This window comes from Protomyctophum parallelum (assembly GCF_964188405.1).
Source record: "Protomyctophum parallelum genome assembly, chromosome: 22".
Taxonomy (NCBI): Eukaryota; Metazoa; Chordata; class Actinopteri; order Myctophiformes; family Myctophidae; genus Protomyctophum; species Protomyctophum parallelum.
The window spans coordinates 23,462,768-23,484,178 of record NC_139714.1 but is presented as its reverse complement, the minus strand read 5'-3'; the positions used below and the strand labels follow the sequence as shown (position 1 = coordinate 23,484,178).

The window sequence follows — 21,411 nt, the reverse complement described above, 5'->3', positions numbered from 1 at the left end:
ATGGGACATTCTGCATAACTTTCTACTTTTGGTACAAAAAAACAACAACTGGTAACTAAAATTTATTGGACAGCCAACGAGTGCTGCACGATTCTTCAGAAAATTAGATTGCATAAGTGTAATTGTGCAGCACTACTACTGCCTGCATACCTGTTCCAGTCGATCAAGGTTATGGTCGTAGATCTGGAGAGCCCTCTGGAAGCTGCTGCTCTTGGGCATCTCCACGTTCATGGGGCACACATACTCCTCGCTGTCCTCCTGGCGCGGCTTCCTCCTCAGGCTTCCGAAGCCACCGAAGGAGAGCCTTCTGGGCTGGAGAACGCAAGAGGAATAACGCAAATTCAATGGAATGTCTTGAGAAACAGAGCCATGAAACCCTCTCTCGCATTCTACGCACGCACGGCATGCACGATAGATAGATGGATGGATGGATAGATAGATATGCGTATGCATTTGTTTTTTAACCGAGTAGTTCGATTTTAACTGTTCCACCCATAGTTACGTGCCTTGACTTTGGCGGTGGCCGTGAGCACGGTGTAGTCGGGGTTCTCCAGACAGTCCTGTTTGAGGCGCTGGGCCTCGCTGCCCACGAGCAGGTGGAAGTGCGTGGCCAGGTGGCGTCTCAGCAGGGTCTTGTTGGGAGGGATGTTGAGCAGCAGCGCCAGGGTCTCCACGTTGAACCGAGGCTCCAGCACCTGGTGGGGTGCAGAATCAGAGTCCTCTTTATCGTCACATCACATCACAAGTAAGGGGGGGGGGGGGGGGTGATATGTATTTGGCCATTTTCAACATGGACAGGATTGTGACAATCCAAAATAGATGAAAAATAATTGCCAATAGGTAATAATAAGTGACAGGGCTACTCACCATGAGCCCTCCGTGCACACCACTGCCCCTCAGATTGGGGGCGTACTCGGCCAGGTCCGCCGACCGCAACCACTCCATTACTCTGTGGTTGGTCCACTGGGAGATCTCCGCTGGCGTGATGTTGTTCTGGACAAGAGACGTGACGACGTGAACATTAAGCCAGGTCTCATATGCAGGCGTGTTAAAAACGCCAACACCAATGTGAAGTGAGCGGTGGCTAGGGATGGGTATCGTTAGGATTTTTTCGAGTCCGGTACCGATTCCGGTTCTGCTTATCGATTCCGGTTCTTAACGGTTCCCTATTTCGGTTCCAAAATGATATAAAAGAGGTCAAATGTTTAACAAAAAAGCTCAATGTCAATTTAAGACATGTAATGAATAAATAGTGTAACATCCTCTTCCTCCTCATTCAGTTGAGCCATTTGTGGATAATATAGTAAAAAGATTAATGGTATAAACTTAAGGTCAATTGTTTTTCACAAAGCTTTTATTTTTAAGACTTTGATTTAAGACAGATGAATAGAGTATAGACCAACATCCTTTCCTTTAACAGTTGAGCCATTTGTGGATACTACAGTTACCTCTTACTACTACTGACAATGACAACAAATATGCCTGAGAGACTACACAACATAAACATCACTGCAACACATCACTGCAACACAAAGTCAGAAATCTAGAAAAAAGATAGTCTCATGTAGTCTCATGTGGTGCACAGTCTGCATGGCATGTCAGAGCAGAGTGTATACTGTATACTAAAGACATGTATAATGAATAGTATAACATCTTCTCCTTTATTGAGCCATTTGTGGATAATATAGTGATTCTTTTAAATGTATCTACCGGTATATAATATCGATTCTGTATTTACCCAGGGCAATAGTGTTGTAGGCTACTTCTCTTATTACCAATAACAAATAAAAGCATGTCTGAGATCTGAGAGCAACACACACACGATTGACACACGCTAATGAAGGGGAGGGGGCAGCGCATCAATGGGGGATCATTGAAAACAAAGGCGGCTTGCATGCTGTGGTTTGCTACTAACAGAAATGAGAAATGTGCATGCACACGGGCTGCCCAAAGTAGGCTATCTTTTGTTGTTTTTTCGGCACCTCTCGAAGTTAGACTGGGTATCTGGACCCTACGCCGTGATCACACACACACACACACACACACACACACACACACACACGGGTGCGCACTCGAAGTGAGTGCACCAACGCTTTCTCTCCTTGTCTCATGTTGATTCAATGCTGCGCAGCCAGCGTGCTACGCACGTACGTATGCAGTGAAGACTCAGACAAGGTGCAAGATTCCTGTCCCCTCTTAAAAGTTTCCTCCCATAAACTTCACTTGAAAATTACGTTTAAGAAACTTTAATAATAATGTTGCCTCAGTGCCAGGCACAGCGTGTGTCACTGTCTCTAGACTCCTCGACAACTAACTCCATGCAGAGAGATGGCTCCGCCTCTGCAAGCCACAAGCCCACCCACAACTCGTCGCTAATGCAACGCAATGTAGGCTTGTAGATCAGCTCTGTTCCCTGCGCATCTATTAAGGGAATTAGAGAGAACCAAAATTGAATTATTGTAATGGGTACCCGGTACCCAGGCACGTTCGGTTCGGTACATACTTGGTCCCGATCTCGGGGACCCACCCCTAGCGGTGGCTTCAAAGTAAAGCACAGCCGTTTACTTAACAGTATGTTCGACCTCTGGATGCAACGCAAAACAAAATAGAAAATAATCCATACTCGAACATACATACTGTACATTACATTGCCATACTCAGACACACATAGCTGCGCATAGCAGACGGTGATTGGTGAGTTTTTTCCGTCGTGCATACCTCGTCAGAGGGGCGTCGCCGGAGACAGCTGGCGTCGTAGGAGTTGAGCCGCAGGACCTGAACGGCCCTCTTGAAGCTGAGGTGATGGAGAACGCTGCCCACCTTCATGGACAGCAGGTCCTCCTGAAACAAACCACGAAAACATCCATTCGTCACAAAAATGATAGCCTGGAACTCACCTATGCTTTTTATGGCATAGGCAGCTCCCGGCAGGATCTGCCGGGAGAAACTATGCCCAGCTGCGCGACATGAGACTAATTACTTAGAGCGACATAGAGAGAGAGGAGTGTGTGTGTACATGTGTGCGTGTGTGTGTGTGTCAATTTAACAAAGGTGCAGACGATCAGAAATCAGCAGAGAGTGAGCAATGTTTGCGCTACTCTATGCCGAATTGAAGTGGACTTTTTTTTTTCTCCCTGGAAATAAAAATGTCTGGGTTTCCGAGGCTACAAAAATGATATAATGATATCACACCAGTAAGATGACTGAGGGCGAGAAGCGCACACGCGACCACGCGGCCTCGCCCTAAAGGGCGAGGTTGCGTGCACTGGCCATATATGGAGCGTGTCTTTAGTGTACACAGGGTTTGATGAAGTCAGATCAACATACAGAATGTTCCATATATGGAGATCTAAGGGTGGCAGCGATGTCTTGAGTGTACAGGGTTTGATGAGGGCCCAGGTAGAGCCAGGCCTTAACTTTCGGGGCCTGTTGAGAACTCGAAGTTTTCGCCGGCTGCACAAATAGGCAGGCAGGCCTGTCTAGAGTTTAAATGGACAGGTATCAGTCAAAAGGGAGACATCGAAGAGGAAGGATGGATGGGGAAAGATCAACATATGGAATGCCAGAACAGGTTCTGACATATCCATATACCAATATTGATGACATCAGGGATCTCCATACTGTATATGGGCTTAGTAAATGCGACCTGCTGTCGCAATTTATGATATGATCTCTGATTTACTATCATCCCTGATGATGTCATAGTGATGTCACGAGACCTGGGCACAATATATGGGGGCTTTACCCATGCATGGGGATTTTGAGTGACAAAAAAACACAAGATTTCATAGTTAAATGCTTGCTTGGAGCCATTCTCCTGTAGTTCTGTCATTATAGGTTGGTGTTTGTGTTGGTGAATTACTGTTGTATTTCAGTGTTTGTGGTGGTGTATCATTACTGGTGTATTTGCTTCAGGCTATCTGCAGGTTTTCACATGAGTCAGCGTCATTATTCCGACAGCACATTATTCCTGACCGTGCGTTCGCCCAATCACTAAGACTGTCCCTAACTCGTCGGAATTACGAGCGGATCCCTTTTCACATAATATAGTCCTTTTTAAGTTAGTTTTAGTTTTTACAAGTGCATAAGCAGTTTTAGTAAAACATGAATACTAAACCAACTAACAAACTAAATGCTAAAACTGAGATTACATGTAACTCTCCTTCATTATACTTAGGTTTAGTTTTGCATACGTTTAGTTTTGCATAATTTTTCTCATTTTAGGTGATAAGTTTTGGATTGTTTTACACAAAACTACAGCCCATCTAAAACTGACAACCTGGTGAAGGTTGGATTGCACAGAAACATTGTCTAAATAATTTTTCTATATATAAGTGAGGATTCCATGAAAAACTGAAAATTCCATCATTAAATTAAGTAGCCCTTACCCGTTGTGAGTACTGCGCTGGGGGTACTGCGCCCTTTTTAACTAATAAATTCATTATTAATGTATAATTTGTTAAATTGGAACAACCTCCATATTATTATGGTCAATGCCTGTGTGAAAAGTGGGAGTGATTGGTGCAGGCAGTGAGGAGCTACAGCAGTCACAGTGACACACAGACATTCAGAAACACATTCAGAAACACATTCAGACAGACATTGACTGAATTATAGTATGATGATGATGATGATTAGATAAGTGGGCTAGCCAGGAGTAAAAGCTCCTCAACTGGTCGACAATCTGATGAGATAGCCAGTACTCCACACAACAGGAGAGAATTGGCTTGTTTTCGTCTAACTTTTTTAACAGCACCAGTTCAAGATGAAAGGACAACTCACCACTGTCATGTAATGTAGCATGCGCCCGTCGACGCGCCCCTCGTCAAATTGACTCTTGTACTGTGGCAGGCCGATGTCATCCAGCCATCCTGACAGGAAAACAAAACATTGTCTTCTCAGAACATCCATCCATGTCATGTAGGTAGAACAGATGTTCTCAACCTGTGTTTCTCCTCATCTCTATATCTCTATCTCTATATCTCTACATTGTAATCTGTAACCGAAACTTGGAAATAAATCTTCCACACCAAAGTTCCAGACTAATATCTACGCAGTGAATTTCTTACCCGACTTTTTACTTATTTCAACATTGTGGTTGTGGTATTGGGGTACTTTTACTCAAGTACATTTTGAATACCGGACTCTTTCAACATTGTGGTGTATTGGGGGTACAACATGAGAGTGTGGTTCTTTCCACCATCTTACCTCGAGGCTACATAAAATTGTGTCTATGGGACATGGACTTTTAAATAACCACAACTTGCTAAATTTTCAACCGATTTTCAAACGGTTTGGTTTGCTTTATATGCTCATATAAAAAAACTAAACTAAGCAGATAAGCAGTTTGTAAATCCGTCAAGATTTGAGCGAGTTATGACTGTTTTTGTTTGAGCTGCCATTGAACATACTGTACTGTAGCCCCGAAGTAAGATGGCCGCCGGGTGAACTACGTCAGAGACTCCGCCTTGAGCCATCTAGCCATTATATATATATATATGGTTCTTTCACTCACTGTTCACCCAGTTGTGGTCTAGTCTTCCCATGACGTCATCATCGGCGGCGGAGCCCAACGCCTGCAGGGCCAGCTGCAGCTTCTTCCTGTGGAGAGCATGTCTGATCCCCAACTCCTGGTGAAAATGGTAAATGGTGCATTTATAGAATTTGAGTCTTTGCTCAAGGACACTTCCGACACTAACTCTGGGGGAGCCCGGGTTCGAACTGGAAACCTTGCGGTTACACACACGCACACGCCCCCCTAAATCATACAGGACATGATTATTGTACCTTCTCCATCTCGTGCTGTGAGGCGCGCAGCAGTGTTTGACCAGAACGGATCCAGCCCTGGCCTTGGTTGGCGTACACACCGAGGCCCTGCTCCTGGAGCCACACACACACCTGCTCCTTATTCCATTGGGCAAATGGAACATCCATAGCGCTTTAAAAAAAGAGTGACAAGAGAGAAAAGGACAAGATTGACAAAGGAATACAGAACGCTATAGCTCTGGTCCATAGCCTTATACTGCTTCAGTATGAGGCTATATGGGACTTTCGGTTTTGAATCTCAAATCGAAATCAAACCAGCCTCTCCTCTTTAGCGTAAATTAAAAAGAACGTTTTTGCTACTCACCAAAACAAAGGCGGGTTGTGTCATTAGAAAGCCTACTTTCCTTAGTGGACGCACTCTGAATATACTGAATTCTACTGCTTATACTGAAGCAGTAGAAGGCTATGGACCAGAGCTAACAGAACGCCAACAGTAACTACAATTCAGTTTGTGTTGCAAAGGAGAAGCCCGAAGTGGAGGTCGACTCCGAGACTGACAGTGGTGGAAAAAGTACTCGCATTATATTTTTCACTTTTTGTAAAAGTATCAAATACTAATACTAAGTAAAAGCTTGGAATTAAAAATGGTACATTACATACATTTTGAAACAAAGTACAAAAGTATTGGTTTCAAAATGTATGTAAGGTACCAAAAGTAAAAGTACTCGTTGTGAAGAATGTCCTAGTTTTCAAATGTATATGCATCTTTTGAAAATAACAGATCTACAAGCTCAAAATGCGCCCCATCGTTGACACATTGTGAGCTTGTAGATTGTCGTTTTTTTTTTTCAAATGACAGAAATGTAGTACGGTATGTTAGTCTGTCTATGTACAGTATGTACTGTATGTAGTAGGGTCAGTGTATGTTTTGTAATGATAATCAAAATCTACAGTAACTAGTAACTTAAGTTTTAAAAATAAATGTAGTGGAACATATTGGAAATACTCAAGTTAACCCATTCTGGGCGGGAACCCCTTTTGGTGTTTTAAACATTGTTATCATTTGGGCTATTGAAAAATAGCAGATCTACAAGCTCATAGCGCGCCACCGAGTGGCGCGCTACGAGCTTGTAGGTCTGCTATTTTTGAAAAATCGTGAAAATATTTATTTCATGAGAAAACTGGAGGATTTAGAATAATTTCTTTTAATTTTGAGGTCAAGCCTAAATGGGTTAAAGTACAACTACCTCAGTAAATGTACTTGTGTGTACTGACCGTCCAGCGCTGCTGCCGCCCGGTACCTACTTTGCGTCGTGCTTTGCGTCACGTGACCATCCCAGGCGGGGGCCGGCCGTGGACCTGACTCCTCCCCTCCTGAACTCCACCTCCGAGTCCTCGTCCAGGTTGAAGGAGGTGGAGTGACTCCTCTTTAGTCTGCAGCCAGTGGTGTTTTTGACAGAGACATTCTTTTATTTAGTTTTGGTCAGTATTTTGAATACATTTTCATTTAGTTTTAGTCACATGATGTTAGTTATCTTATATGTGTTAGTGTCAAGTCTAGTTTTAGTAAATCTACAGTTTATTTAGTTGACTAAAATGTATTTAGACTTAGGTTTAAAATGACCCGTCTTTTACTTCTACTGGATATCTTCTCCACTATAGTAACTCATTTCAGTCTAGTTTTTATTTGTTGATGACATTGTCAGTATATTTATCATAGTCATAGTTTTAGTCATCATAGCTTAGTTTTTATTTAGTTTTCCTCTGTGAAAAAAAGGTAGTCGAAAAATGTTCGTCATAGTTTTAGTAGATGAAATCAACACTAATACCAGCATAATTAAATAACCAGCAACACCCTGTTTTATGTCCAGTCAACACAAGAGGAATGAAACATTAACCCTGAAATAAAAATAGTCTTACCTGCCAAAGAATTTCTTGAAACCTTTAGACTTCTTTTTGACCCCTGACGGCAGAGTGGCTTCATCAGGGGATGTACGTTGAGGGACCACGGCCAAGTCCAGGTGCTCTGTGCCCTGGCCTTCTGTCTCGGCTGTAAATACGTTATGTATCCATTTAGCATGATGGCAGCACACATGCTTGGGACAACACCGCAAACCCATGGCAAGCCCAACACTCAAAGACAGCGATGATAGTCTCTATGCACTACAAAGCAACTCATCTCTCAAGACAAGACATGTTTGCTCCCACAATCTTCAAATACTTCTATATATGTGTCCATACTTTGTAAGGTCTGAATTCCCCTTTGCAGTTGTGTCAATGAATCCAACTGGAATTGGAAATCAAATTAGTCAAAGGCCATCTACTGTAGCTCGCTGTTTAGCAGAAATCTAATTTTTACAAAGATCTTTGAAAGACATTTTATAACACAATATTATTTTATGAACACCACGTCATGATTGGTTGAATACACTTCCGGCCTGAAGACAATTTACTGTTCTCAACTTTTTTTATGGGGCAGAATTGCAGACTATGTAGCGTTCAAAGATTGTGGAAGAGATCGTCTGCCTTGAGACTACACTAAATCTACTAAATAAGCACCACTAAAACCCAATTGTATCAAAACTGAAAGAATTACACAGCAACCCAACTCAGTCTTCACATCGTCACCTTCTTAAACTAATTAAGTATTATTATTTTTTTTTTAAGAAAAATTATACATAAAAAAAACCTATACATTTCATAATCATTTCACTAAAAACATTTATAACAATTTGACTATTAACATAAAAATAACACTGTCCAATTTAGTTTTGGCTCAAGTCACAAAACCATGTGACTTAGGCCAGATAATGATCTATTTCGGCCAAAGTCACAATCTTGAGGTAGTCCATTTGACTAAAAGGGGCGGGATCAGCATGATCCTTTTCAATTAGGACCTGGTGATTTGACCAGCGTGGCCAGTGTCACGAGGGGGTGACTTAGGCCATTAGTTTAAGAAGGTGACGACATGCAATGGGACTAGTTGACTTGTAGACGACAAGAGCTCGAAAGACCACTATAGCGGGAGGGTTCAGGAAGCTGTCTTCATTGCAGATGGTGTCTCGTCGTGGATAAGGGACAACTGGATATTATGGAAATATGGACAGAAACACCACACCCCTTTGGGGGCGAAACACAGACACGCACCTTAAACACCCAGAGAGAAAGGGATTTAAGTTATTACATCCATTACAGGATAGCGAACGCAACAATGTGATCATTTACCATCTTTCAACCCATTTAGACCTGACGTCGACATTTAAAAAATGTCTTCTAAATGGTGACAATTTTCTGGAAAAACCTCATGTTTCTGTATCAGTGGTGCTCAATATTTCATGTCAAGGACCCCCAACATGATATGTAATTGTAATAGATTTTTCTAAAATAGCAGACCTACAAGCTCGTAGCACGCCACTCGGTGGCGCGCTATGAGCTTGTAGATCTGCTATTTTTCAATAGCTAAATTATAACTATGTTTAAAACACCAAAAGGGGTTCCCGCCCAAAATGGGTTAACTTTACAAAGATTGGGTTGCATATGGATGCATCCACTTAAACCTTCATTGACCAGGGTACCCCTGGGCCCCTCTACACCACATTGTATGACATGCCCAGAATAGAGAGTATACACATTTTTCCATCAGGACACGCCCCCCTCATCTAGACTGAGTGGCAAAAAAATTAGTTTGTTGTTGTGTTGGAGTTTGGAAGCGCTCGTTGGAAATCACTCAACCGTCCTGCGTACCACCTGTTTCTAAATGTCAGTATGTCACATAATTCAGGATGCAGCAAGATGTTGCGTTATTGAAAACAAGTACTTCCAAACTCTGACACTTATTTTCTTTAAAAAAAAATCACACCCGTGTGAACTGAGTGGTGCAACTCCCCCCCTCCCCCCCCTCTCTCTCATTAGCAGGCAACAGTGCAGCACTGTCATGTGTGTTGCTGTGCTAGGCTAACGTTACTACAGCGCCCCTACTGGTACATACTGGTGCTCATTAACGTCACATAGGTGAACACGGACACACGGACATTGCTGTTCCTTGGAGTGGTTGCACCACTCAAAAATAGATTAGTTTTTTGCTTTTCTGCCTTTATAGTATCAAGTGAAGACAGACAGGAAAGAGGGAGAGAGAGAAGGGAAGAGACATGCAGCAAAGGTCGCCATGAACGGGACTCAAACCCACGACACGCTCTCAGGCATTTGGCATGCGCCTGGACCACTTGGACAGCGGGGCGGGCATTTCTTGACAGAAAGTAGCTCATAACATTTCCATGGTGGATTTATATGAAGAAAGAAAACCATAGTAAGAGGGAGGATAATTCAAGCTTCACGTACAGCAATGTTGGTCGAGTTTAACGTTGTTTAATGTATTCAGATATGTACAGTATGGGCTGTCAAGGCCAGAAAGTAGTTTTTTGCCACTCAGTAGGCGTTCCCGCATAACCTCTGGGTACGATGATGTCACGTGCATACCCTCTCTAGGACGTTAATGTTCAATTTTAAGTGGTTAAGAAATGCCGTTATGAAGTTGTTGGAAGGTAGATGATCACACTGTTGTGTCCGTAGGACCCCTGCACGCGCACACACACACACACACACACACAGAGCACATATCCAGCTGTATCATCCAGGGAGGACAGCCAGCCATACTGCAGGCCTGACCTCGGGTTTCAGTACTGTACCTAACGTGGGCGCACTCGCACTCCGGCTGCGATCTTCACAATTTACAGACAGCCATGGGAGACAAAGCGGCAGTAAGACAGAACACACACACACATGTCAACACACACAACGACTGTAACGAACCATTCAAATCTCTACAACGGTGAGATTTATGTCCCATCCTTAGTAGTTATAGTTGGTATATAGACTGACCGATATTATATCGGGCATATTCAGTGCATTTGGTACCATATTGGCAGCGACTGCATTGAACGGCGATGCCAAACAGAATAGATAATGCAGATTGTTGCATTACTTGAGTTTATGGTGTTATATGGTGTAATTAGTAATAGTATTACATTTAACATGTATTTTGAATGCATAAAACGTAGTTAAGAGCACATGATCCATAGCTTCCCTATTTTGGGCATGACAGGCAAACATTCCATTTGGTGACTATTGTGAATAGGCAAATATTTAGCCACTAGAGCAGATCAATAAGCCCACATAATTGGAGCTTGTAGAGCTGCTAATCTTGAGACTTCATGTAGAACGAAGTATTTAGGGTTTAAACTGTTCGAAATGTAAAATAGGGAAAACAATCAACATAGCTATCTAGAATCAAAGACATGTGCACAGAGCAGGGATAACTTAGTTTTATATCGGCTGACTCAAATGTGACTAAAAACTAAACAAAGTTTAATTCCAAAGACTATGACTAAACAAAAATATATAAATTTGCTGGCAAAAACCACACCGATGTCCAGACTCACCCAGGTTTGGGGCGCTGCCTGTCCGCTTGCCTCCTCCGCGTATCTTGAAGAACCCGCGGCCAAAGGAGGAGCGAGACTTCTTGGTACCAAAGCTCTCTTGAGCTTTGGATCCCTCTTTGAATTTGGTCTATTAAATGAAAAGAACATAATATTGGGAAAAAAAAACAATAAAAGGTCATGTCCAGGGGGGGGTCATCTGTACTGTATGTCCGTACGCGGACAAAATGTGTCCCGTGGCAAAGACTTGGCCTTGTCCGTGGCAGATCTAGATTTTGTTTTAGACACCATTATAATGTCCTGATTTTGATCATAATGGCCAATTACTGAATGTCCAAGTCTCCAGGCTTTCTTCAGAATATGTGTGACACTTTTTATATATATATATATATATATATATATATATATATATATATATATACATATATATATACATACACACACACACACACACACACACACACACACACACTACGACACACTGGCATATTAAGAGTCCACTAGTACTAGTGGTTCTCAAACCTTTTATTTGCAAGGACCCCCATAACGCTAAGTTACAAACCTGTTACATGCAGGGCGATCTCTTTAGCCTATGCGTTTTCTCGTAATACAATTTTTTTATGTCTGTGGCAAAAATGATTTTTTTTACACAAATGTCCATCACAAGCCAGCATGGCGATGTCAAAATAAAATACATGCATTTGTGCTTTTAAACCACTGGGTGGCACACCTCAACAGCCCTTGCTCTATACAAGACCTCTGAGTCCCCTCAACATTCACCCAAGCAAGCTGATCCCCTCTGACAGTCATCCATTCAGAACCGGGGGAAACCCACTGGGCCGAGAGAGATAAGAGGATGACTGGCCTTCTGCATCACTGGACTGTGCATGTGGTTTGTTATGTGTAAGCAGTGGTACATGTGTGTGGACGAGTCTTGCATCGTTGCTTTTCATAACTTTCCCACATTGAGAGGTCAAAGGTGCAAGAAACGTGACATGCTGGTAGTACGGTGTTCAAACTGCTGGAAGTGATGTGATTATTTCAAGTCTGTTTGGTAATTTTTGCTGCAAGCTTAATGTCTTTGCATTTTGCGTGCTAGGCTTATGTAAAACAGAGAGAGAGAGAGAGAGAGAGAGAGAGAGAGAGCCCTATCTTGCGCGCCGCCTTACCCCTTATGCCAAACCTTTTATAAATGTTGAAAAATTGTTTGAAATAGTTAAAATAGCCAATCTACATCGACACGTTGTGAGCTTGTTAATCGGGCTATTTGAACTATTTTAAAAAGGTGCATTTTATAGCGCTTTTATCCAAAGCGCTTTACATGGATTATGCATTACATTCACCCATTCACACACACATTCATACACAGATGGCGGCGGAAACCATGCAAGGCACCAACCTGCACGGATTCGGGAGCAATTAGGGGTTCAGAGTCTTGATCAAGGACTCTGGGGGAGTCAAACTGGGAACCTCAGGGTTCCCATCCGGCCGGTCTAGCGGCGACTTACATAGAGTTGTAAATTCTAAATTAAAAGAAATTGTAAAAAAAACAAAAACAAAAGTCTAAAACGTTTAGGCATAAGTGGTAAGGGTGTTTGTGTTCTCACCTGGTCAGTGCTGATGGTCATGTGACCCGAGGCATCTGGGGAACTGTGATGTAAATGTAAAGTGAATGACAGCCGTCAACATGTGTTTGATAAGACAGATATCTGAAATATATAGAAACCTGTGTGGGTGAGTGTCAGTTGGTGGAGTACTTGAGTCAAAGTTTAAATACTCCTGGTAAAATGAGCTTGTAGATCTTAAGTTGTTTTTTTTGTTTTTTTGTTTTGCTGAAGCACACGTCAAAAGGAGACAGGTTCGTAGGGAAAAGTCCATATAATCCAAAGGGGATCTCTGAATAACAAATTATAGCAAAAAAGAAATGTCTCTCTTTATTTCGATGTTTCTGATGAAGGTCTAACGACCAAAATGTTGAAATAAAGAGCAACATTTTTTGCAAGTTTCTGACAGTGTGTACTATTCTTTGTTATTCAGAGATACTATATGGTTACTGTAATTAAATAAAATAGCATGAATTAATATATTCACAATCATTTTCTCCTTCCTTCCTAGAATTGTAGTGGGGTCAAAACTAAAATGCAATATTTGTCTTTGATATGTAGTGGAGGGAATGGGAACGTATCCAAGAACACAGATACTCAAGTAAACCACTCAACAATCTATCCAAGAATACAAACACTCAAGTAATGTACAGATACTCAAAAGTGTACTTAATACAGTACTCAAGTGAATGTACTTTGTCACTAGTGTCCAGCACTGGCGAGTGTTACCTTTCTGCTGCCTGGAGCCTTCTCTCCCTGTCCAGTTCGTTCATTTCCGAGAGCACCGCTATGCATGGAATAGACTGGGACAAGGCAGAGCGCCAGGGACAAGAGCATTAGCTTGTGGACACGTTGGCTCAACAGCAAAACACAGCCTATACCAATTTAACCCAGATTCTACAAATGCCTTCTAAAAAAACAGTTTTCTATGTCAATCGTTCTCAAACATGTCAAGGACACCACACATTTTCATGTCAAGGACCCCAAAAATATATGTAATTGGCCGCCGACCCCCATCTGAAGCAAAGATTTCAGTTAAAAATGTTCGCTCTGAAAGAATATTATGTTTCAAATTTGCGCCACTGCTATTCAAACATAGCAGACCTACAAGCTCGTAGATCTGCTATTTTTCAATAGCTAAAGTATAACATAATGCTTAAAACACCAAAAGGGGTTCCCGCCCTGAATGGGTTAAAAGGAGCACTTTTTTGGCCGTTATCAGTCAATATCGACATCAGCAAATAAAGCTGGCATTAACCGATTTATCTATTGTTGATATAAGTATACATTTTGCGCTGGCTAGGTTGGTGTGTTGGTTATCTGCAGCCTACGTACCACACTGTAGATTCTGAACAGTTAATTCTTATAATGAAAGGTGTATATTTCGTTGGCACAAAAGGCTGAAATATCGGTATTGTTATCGGCTAAATTGATATTTTAACCATTGGTATCGGTATTGGCCAATAATTGTCATATCGGTCATAAGATGGTATCATTCTGTCTACTTGCACCTCAGAGGTTGGGCCGTACACAGTTCCGAAACCTTAGCCTATTGACATCATGGGTTTCCTCCACTGGCATCATCGGTGGTGACGTCAGAGTACAATCTCAAACTTTGATGCTTTCCAGGAATATTAATAGGTGGGAATCTCCATCAATACAATGGTGTCATTCGTAGTCAGCCAGGTTTCTCTAAACTGCCCAGTGCCCATATAGCACACCTCAGAGACACAGAGCGCCCAGTACCCATATAGCACACTTCAGAGACACAGAGCGCCCAGTGCCCATATAGCACACCTCAGAGACACAGAGCGCCCAGTGGCCATATAGCACACCTCAGAGACACAGAGCGCCCAGTGCCCATATAGCACACCTCAGAGACACAGAGCGCCCAGTGCCCATATAGCACACCTCAGAGACACAGAGCGCCCAGTGCCCATATAGCACACTTCAGAGACACAGAGCGCCCAGTGCCCATATAGCACACCTCAGAGACACAGAGCGCCCAGTGCCCATATAGCACACCTCAGAGACACAGAGCGCCCAGTGCCCATATAGCACACCTCAGAGACACAGAGCGCCCAGTGCCCATATAGCACACCTCAGAGACACAGAGCGCCCAGTGCCCATATAGCACACCTCAGAGACACAGAGCGCCCAGTGCCCATATAGCACACCTCAGAGACACAGAGCGCCCAGTGCCCATATAGCACACCTCAGAGACACAGAGCGCCCAGTGCCCATATAGCACACCTCAGAGACACAGAGCGCCCAGTGCCCATATAGCACACCTCAGAGACACAGAGCGAAAGTGAGGTTGCAAATAGTCTCCATGCACACAGAATAACTTACCGATGATACTAATGAAGGCTCTGTTCCATTCTGGCCAGGGTGGTGCTATTGTTCATGTTGGCTCACTGGAAACACTCTGCTACACCAGTGGGTCTCAAAGTGTCCTTGAGCGTGTTCCAAATGGCCCCGCACGGGTGTGTAACTCTGAGAATGTATAAATGGAACCAAATGGACCATTACGGTTTCATTTATACACGCTCTAGAGTTATGGGGGTCCTTAAAATAAAAACGTTTGAGAACCACTGTACACTAAATGGAACAGAGCCTTCATTAGTATCATCGGTAACACCTGTGAAGGAAATAGGAAGGGGCCCGCAAGTAGGAAGTTATTCTGTGTGCATAGAGCCTATATAGACCATATTCACATGGCCACCATCTTGCCATTAAGTTAATGAAATGCCACCCCATTTCCACCATGCTTTTTCAATGCAAAATGCCAACATGGCCGCCATGTGAATATTGTGTCTATTGCTCCTTTAATAGCTTTCTGCTGGAGTAATAGCCTAAACAGGCCCGCTGACCTCTAGGTTCCTGGGAGCAGAGTGGGAGGCTAAAGCAGTGTTTTCTAATAGGAAGTCTGCAGTCTGGGGTCCATCCTGTGTGTGGATTGTTTTGACAGAGGTGCTTGTTTACCTCGCCAGAGCTCCTTCCTGTCCCACCCTCCTCCTCCTCCTCCTCCTCCTCGTCCAATGACAGGGTGGCTTTGTCCGTGGACACGGAGACGGGACTCGAGGGATCATCTGGGATATCGTCGTAGTCGTCTTCGTTCAGCTTCTCTGTGAACGGAAAGTCGTGACATCTGTGACAAATGTGCCGTTTGCTCTACTCCACGGGAATGGCACTGAAATCCTCAGTGTTCATTTAACATTGTAAAATGGATTAAATCTTGATGTGTCAGTATGTGGAGCCTCACCTTTCACCAACTCTTGAACATTCCTGTACTGTGTGAGAGTTCTCTGAAGCTCTTCTATCCTCTGCTCCTGTATGTAAAAGGATTCTTTCAGTGCAAATCAGAGACGGATCCCTAACCAACACATTCCCATGGTAAATCCTTCTAAGCGTATCTAATAGAGTTCTCAACAAGCCTGAAAATAGATGGTATGCGCGTGACATCATCATCATCATACCCGGAAGTTATGCGGGAATGCCTACTGAGTGACAAAAAAACGACTTTCTGGCCTCGTCAGCCCATACATCCAAACAGAAAAGTCCTATTTGATTGCATTAAATTAATTTAAACAATAAATTCACTTTGCCACTCGATCTGCCATTCACTTTATGCGTGCGCATACCCTCTATTAAGGCCCGACCCTAACTGGGCCCTACGGGGCCCCCGAGGCTCGGTCCGAACAGTTATCATACTTTAGGTCCAAAAACACGCCTGAAGGTCAGTAGAGCGAAAGCTCGCTAAATAATTACATTGATTGTGCAACAGATCTGAGTGTGCGGAGCTTCCCTTTGTGGCTCCAGCACCTCACTTAAGTTTTTTCAGCGCATGAGCGGTGGTTCTTTTTACAATTTTGGCCCCAAAACACGAAAAGGTGTCGCTTAATGTCCTCAAAGTCATGCCCCCAACAAGCTTTGAACGGAGCGTATTGGACCCGTCCGCTCCAGAGGGAATGGCCACTTCCACACACGCAGATTTTCGATTGAGTTTTGGCCATTGTCGCCCGTTTTTCTTCAATAACACGGGCTAGGAAGGCGAGTAAAGTTCACTTTGAGTGACCTTTTTTCAGGGGTAGATGATTTTTGAGCGGTGCAGCCTCTCCTATTCACAGCTTTGTGTGTACGTTTGCCTGTCCGTTTGAGCACGGAATGTCCGTTTGAACATCATCAGACGTCATCATTGTGATGAAAGGCTCACGCTCACTTCAAGTGAGCGTTGTTGTGCTTTTTATTATCATAAACAAAGTGTGTTTTTTTATTAACATTTATTTTTATTTTCACAGAACCCGAAGCTCGGCGTGGCCCGATTAATTAGCTTATATTTTGGGCCCGGCCCAAAAACGTCAGTCTTGGGTCGGGTTCGGGCAGAATTTGAGCACTCTAGAATGTACAAGTGGAAACCGAACAGCATCTTAGGAGAGCAACATCGTCACAGCATCGTAACTGTACCTTCTCATTGTTGGCGGACATTAGGTTCTGCAATGCCATCTTCATCTTCAACATTTCTGCATCTAAAAACAAGATACATTTCATATCTTCACTGTTGGGTGGAAACCTTGTATATACAGTATGTTACTTTTCAGAAAATGGATCCAGTGAGTTATCATTTAGTTACAAGCTCTTGTTAACACATTGTGTGCCCAAGATGTCTGTGGACGTTTAAAAAAATATATATATATATATTAAAAAAAAATGTAAAAAAAAATGAATGTAAAACGTGGTGCCAAAGTTTGTGGTATTGCCATTGAGAATGCATTGGGCGTTTAAGTTAAATAACTCAGAAACTAATAAAACATTTCAAAGTAAAAAGTTCCAGCATGTCAGCAGTCATGTCAGCAGTCAGCTGAATTATAAAAAGTGTGAATGGAGTTTCTAGGTGAAAGTGGTTTTTTGAAAGTGTTGCGTGGGCACACAAAGTGTTACTTTTCATTGGTTCAATATTCATAAAACCCAGACAGAAAAACGGTTGATGCAACACTTCTTTTGCACAACACTCGTACAACATGGGGAAGCACACTGTACGAGTTTACACACAATCTATGCCTCCCACTGAGTCAGAAAGCAGTGCATTGGAAATGGAATTACTTCCAGTAATTAAGTCCCTTGGGTTCGTCATGGTTGTACAGTATGTGGGCACGCCGTCTCCAACAGATGACTCCGTCTCCAACCCTGTGAAAACCGAAGCTGCAAAACTGCTAAAGCTAATTTCCCCAGAAGGCAGCGTGCACAAAGGGCAATATGAGGATGCCCGGTAAGTGTGTTAGAGGGCAGAGTAACATTATCAAGTTATTTATACGAGTCTAGTCTCAATGTGTGCATCGGTTATTCATGTCATCAAAGTTGTAAGTGCGGAGGCAGAATTTCCCCACACTACTGATAATTCGGTCATGGGTTCACTGCAGAATAAATGAGAGCCATGTGAAGCCCAAATGCATTCGTAAATCATCTGTTTTTGCAGTCTGGTTCAGCTTCCAGAGGCCTTGTGTGACTGTGTCTATCCGTGCAAGAAGCATACATAGGGTGGGGTCTCGGAAAACATTTAGATAATGTGGGATCATCTCTATAATGTTTGTAGTGGTATCTTAAGAATTGCAGCATGTATGCCACTCTAAATATGTATGTACTCTAAATAAATGGCATTCCTCTACTAACAACGTAGATAAGGGAAAGTCAGCAGTGCTTTGAAAGAGCACATGATCCTGTTCAAACATGTGTGGTATGAGACCTATAGACCTATACACAGTAAAGTTCTAAGTGTCAATTTAACTCAGAATAACACTAAGGATTTTATTGTGTTGTTCAGACGATTAAAGAACTGAGCAGAGGGAAGAACCTCCTCTTCAGCTCATTACTACAGCGCATGACAGCATGAAGAGAAAAATATTTTTCGGGGAAGTTCCATCTCTTTAGGTCGGGTTGAAAGTGCAGTCGGGATAATTACTTCAGAAAGGACCCTTAAGGAAGGGGGGGGGGGCTACCAGTTGTTGGAATGTCAAGTCTCTTTTAGGCTAATCCTTATAAACCCTACTGAAATATTAGAATTCGACTCCCCCGCCTGGATAGATGAGGATTCCAGAACAACCATTAAAGAACGTCTCCCACCTCTCTCTTCAGTGTCTTGGCGCTCGCCCCCGAGTCTGGTCTCATCTTTTAGCCTGCTCACCTCCCTCTCCCTCTCCCCCAAATGCCTCTGCAGAAGCTGCAGTTCTTCCTGTGAGGGAGAAAAGAAGACAGTGAGTCACAACGTTTCACCAAGACTTTTAAATCAGCCTAGGGAGAGGGGGGAGGATGTGAATGAACCATTTTGATACGCTAAACTAACTCCAGTTTGTTCAACATGACGAATAGCAGCAAGGTAACCTACAGTACATGCGTTCAAGTTTAAACAATACAAGATGCCTTTTACGACTACTACAGTAACTGCTCACTCAGTATCTTTTCTGATAAACAAGGTGCCATTTTGAATAGTTAAAGAAAATATGAAAGTATCTAAAGGCCAGAGCTTGCATCTTAAACAAGGCACACTTACTGTTTACAATGATTCAAGGTTTGTCACTCATACAAGTGAAAGCACTGAAGCAGAGAAACACGCATGCTCCGGAGACAATAACAAAATATATCAACCTGTAATAGCCATCCTTTGCTTCAGCCTTAGGGCCGATTCATACTCCTATTTTACCGCTGTTTCGGCGTTGTAGTGCCGAAATGATTTCGGCTCGTCAGAAATTTTCAGTAGCACCGAAGAGCCGACTTTAGGACGGTACCCCCCCCCTCCCCCCTCAAATGACGTCACATTGTAGGCACTACAGAGCCGAACCGACTTTTATTCTGCTCTAAAATAGGAGTATGAATCGGCCACAAATCGGAGACAATTCCACAGTAACGGGTCGACACGTACGTTAACACAGGGGTTCTCAACCCGTGGGTCGCGACCCCTAGGGGGGGGTCACCTAATTATTTTGGGGGTCGCCAAATTATAAAAATAAAAATAAAGATTTGAATGGAAATGAGGAGTTTACATAGAACACATAGTACATGCATAAACTTTCCTTAATGGGTCGCGAGACATGGCCAAAGCATTTCCGGGGGTCCCCAGCCAAAAAGGTTGAGAACCTCTGCGTTAACAAGTGCATGAGATTATCTGAAACTCGGAACGGCCGTAGTAGGACGGTGGAAGCACTTACAGGAAACGTGGTGAAAGTCAGGAAAAGCAGTGTGCAGCAGCAGACAGAGAGGAGGTTTTTAGAAGGCCATTAGGGAAGAGAGGAGCAGAGCAAACTTCCATCACCTCCTCGTCTCCAGTGAACCAGCTGTGAGAGTGTTTCCACTTTGAATGCTTAACAGGTTAGCGTGGTGAAAGACATGCCCGTCAGAAGAGAGGGGACAAGGTGGAATGGAAAGGTAAAAAAGGAGGAGGCAGGAATAAGTAAAGAAACCAGAGTGTAAGCACAAGGGAAACTGAACAATTAACCATCCTGTACTAGCAAGGCATGTTGAAAAGTTATGTCGCTAAAGGAAGGAAGCACGCACGAATCTAATTCGTCTCCATCTCTTTGATCATTTTACCGGGTGCACGTTCGGGAAAGACACTTTTAAAATCAGACGGCACTTTATCGTTTCATTATAGGTAGGTATGGTATGCTGCATACCAGACATCACAAGAACATACGTGCTTCGGTGTGTGAAGCCGAAACGCGTTCGTCGTTGTGTCGTCTGTTTGCAAAAGTTATGTCTGTGTACTCTTGTCATGCTTGGTCACTAGTGAAACGTGGCATACTGTAACTACAGTATATAGCTTAACCAGTGGACTGCACACTCACTTGAGAATCTCTGAGTTTCTTCTCGCACTCTAGCCTTTCAGTCTCCATATCGGTCACCTTGAACCGCAGGTCTGTCAATTCCTCATATAAGCCCTGGGGAGGGAAAAAAAGACCCCCTTTAGCCACCCGATTCACTTCATTACGCATGAATAGCACATAAATAAATAAATAAACGTACGTGTTGACCTTGTAGATTTGCTATTTTTTGCCAAATGTTCACCCAGTGGATTTTCGTACTTTTTTTTAATACATCCATAAAAAACGTGCCCAGAATGGGGAGAGTTGTCAGAGCTAATGCGATTAAGCAACTTCGTCAGAGTAACTTCTCACTGGGGAATTTCACAGTGCGTGTGGGGGAGAGCGTATTATCATTTTATGATTTAGGCTTGAAACAACAGATACAGGATGGGGAAATTGGACAATACAGCAGAGCCGTTTCCATTGGGAATCAATGGTGACGCACTAGTAGCCAGTTGAGGTAGCCTGGCTAAAGCCAGACCGAATCAGCCGTTGGCACGACCGTGTGATATTAGTCTGGCTTATTAGCCAGGCTACAGTTGAGGCACCAGGTAATTATTATTATCATCATCCTCCTCATCACCATCACCACCGAGGTAGCATTCCTGTCCAATACTTTCAGATAAAAGTCCCCCGCCGGAGAGCCAGAACAGCGCACATGGACACAATTCACTGACGAGAAGGAAACGTCACAGCCAATTAGCACACAACTGCCTTCACTCCAATCAGCGATACTGTAAGAGAGCTGCG

General features: G+C 43.2%; 1 protein-coding gene across 3 annotated transcripts in view; it reads right to left on the bottom strand.

Annotated features, from left to right (window-relative positions):
- Positions 1 to 21,411, bottom strand: part of ppfibp1a (PPFIA binding protein 1a) — a 42,084-nt gene that overhangs the window by 1,246 nt on the left and 19,427 nt on the right. The window contains exons 7-24 of one of the 3 annotated variants that reach the window (XM_083794494.1): positions 20,644 to 20,736; positions 18,926 to 19,034; positions 17,273 to 17,334; positions 16,071 to 16,137; positions 15,791 to 15,933; positions 13,535 to 13,608; positions 12,809 to 12,851; positions 11,205 to 11,331; positions 10,452 to 10,484; positions 7,687 to 7,816; positions 7,072 to 7,200; positions 5,788 to 5,938; positions 5,516 to 5,630; positions 4,783 to 4,871; positions 2,719 to 2,841; positions 868 to 993; positions 507 to 695; positions 151 to 312 (exon numbers count right to left, since the gene is read on the bottom strand). In XM_083794494.1, the coding sequence (XP_083650620.1) occupies positions 151 to 312; positions 507 to 695; positions 868 to 993; positions 2,719 to 2,841; positions 4,783 to 4,871; positions 5,516 to 5,630; positions 5,788 to 5,938; positions 7,072 to 7,200; positions 7,687 to 7,816; positions 10,452 to 10,484; positions 11,205 to 11,331; positions 12,809 to 12,851; positions 13,535 to 13,608; positions 15,791 to 15,933; positions 16,071 to 16,137; positions 17,273 to 17,334; positions 18,926 to 19,034; positions 20,644 to 20,736 (1,965 nt within the window). The remainder of the gene's footprint in view (positions 1 to 150; positions 313 to 506; positions 696 to 867; positions 994 to 2,718; positions 2,842 to 4,782; positions 4,872 to 5,515; positions 5,631 to 5,787; positions 5,939 to 7,071; positions 7,201 to 7,686; positions 7,817 to 10,451; positions 10,485 to 11,204; positions 11,332 to 12,808; positions 12,852 to 13,534; positions 13,609 to 15,790; positions 15,934 to 16,070; positions 16,138 to 17,272; positions 17,335 to 18,925; positions 19,035 to 20,643; positions 20,737 to 21,411) is intronic. The other 2 variants (XM_083794495.1, XM_083794496.1) reach the window with 2 other exon arrangements.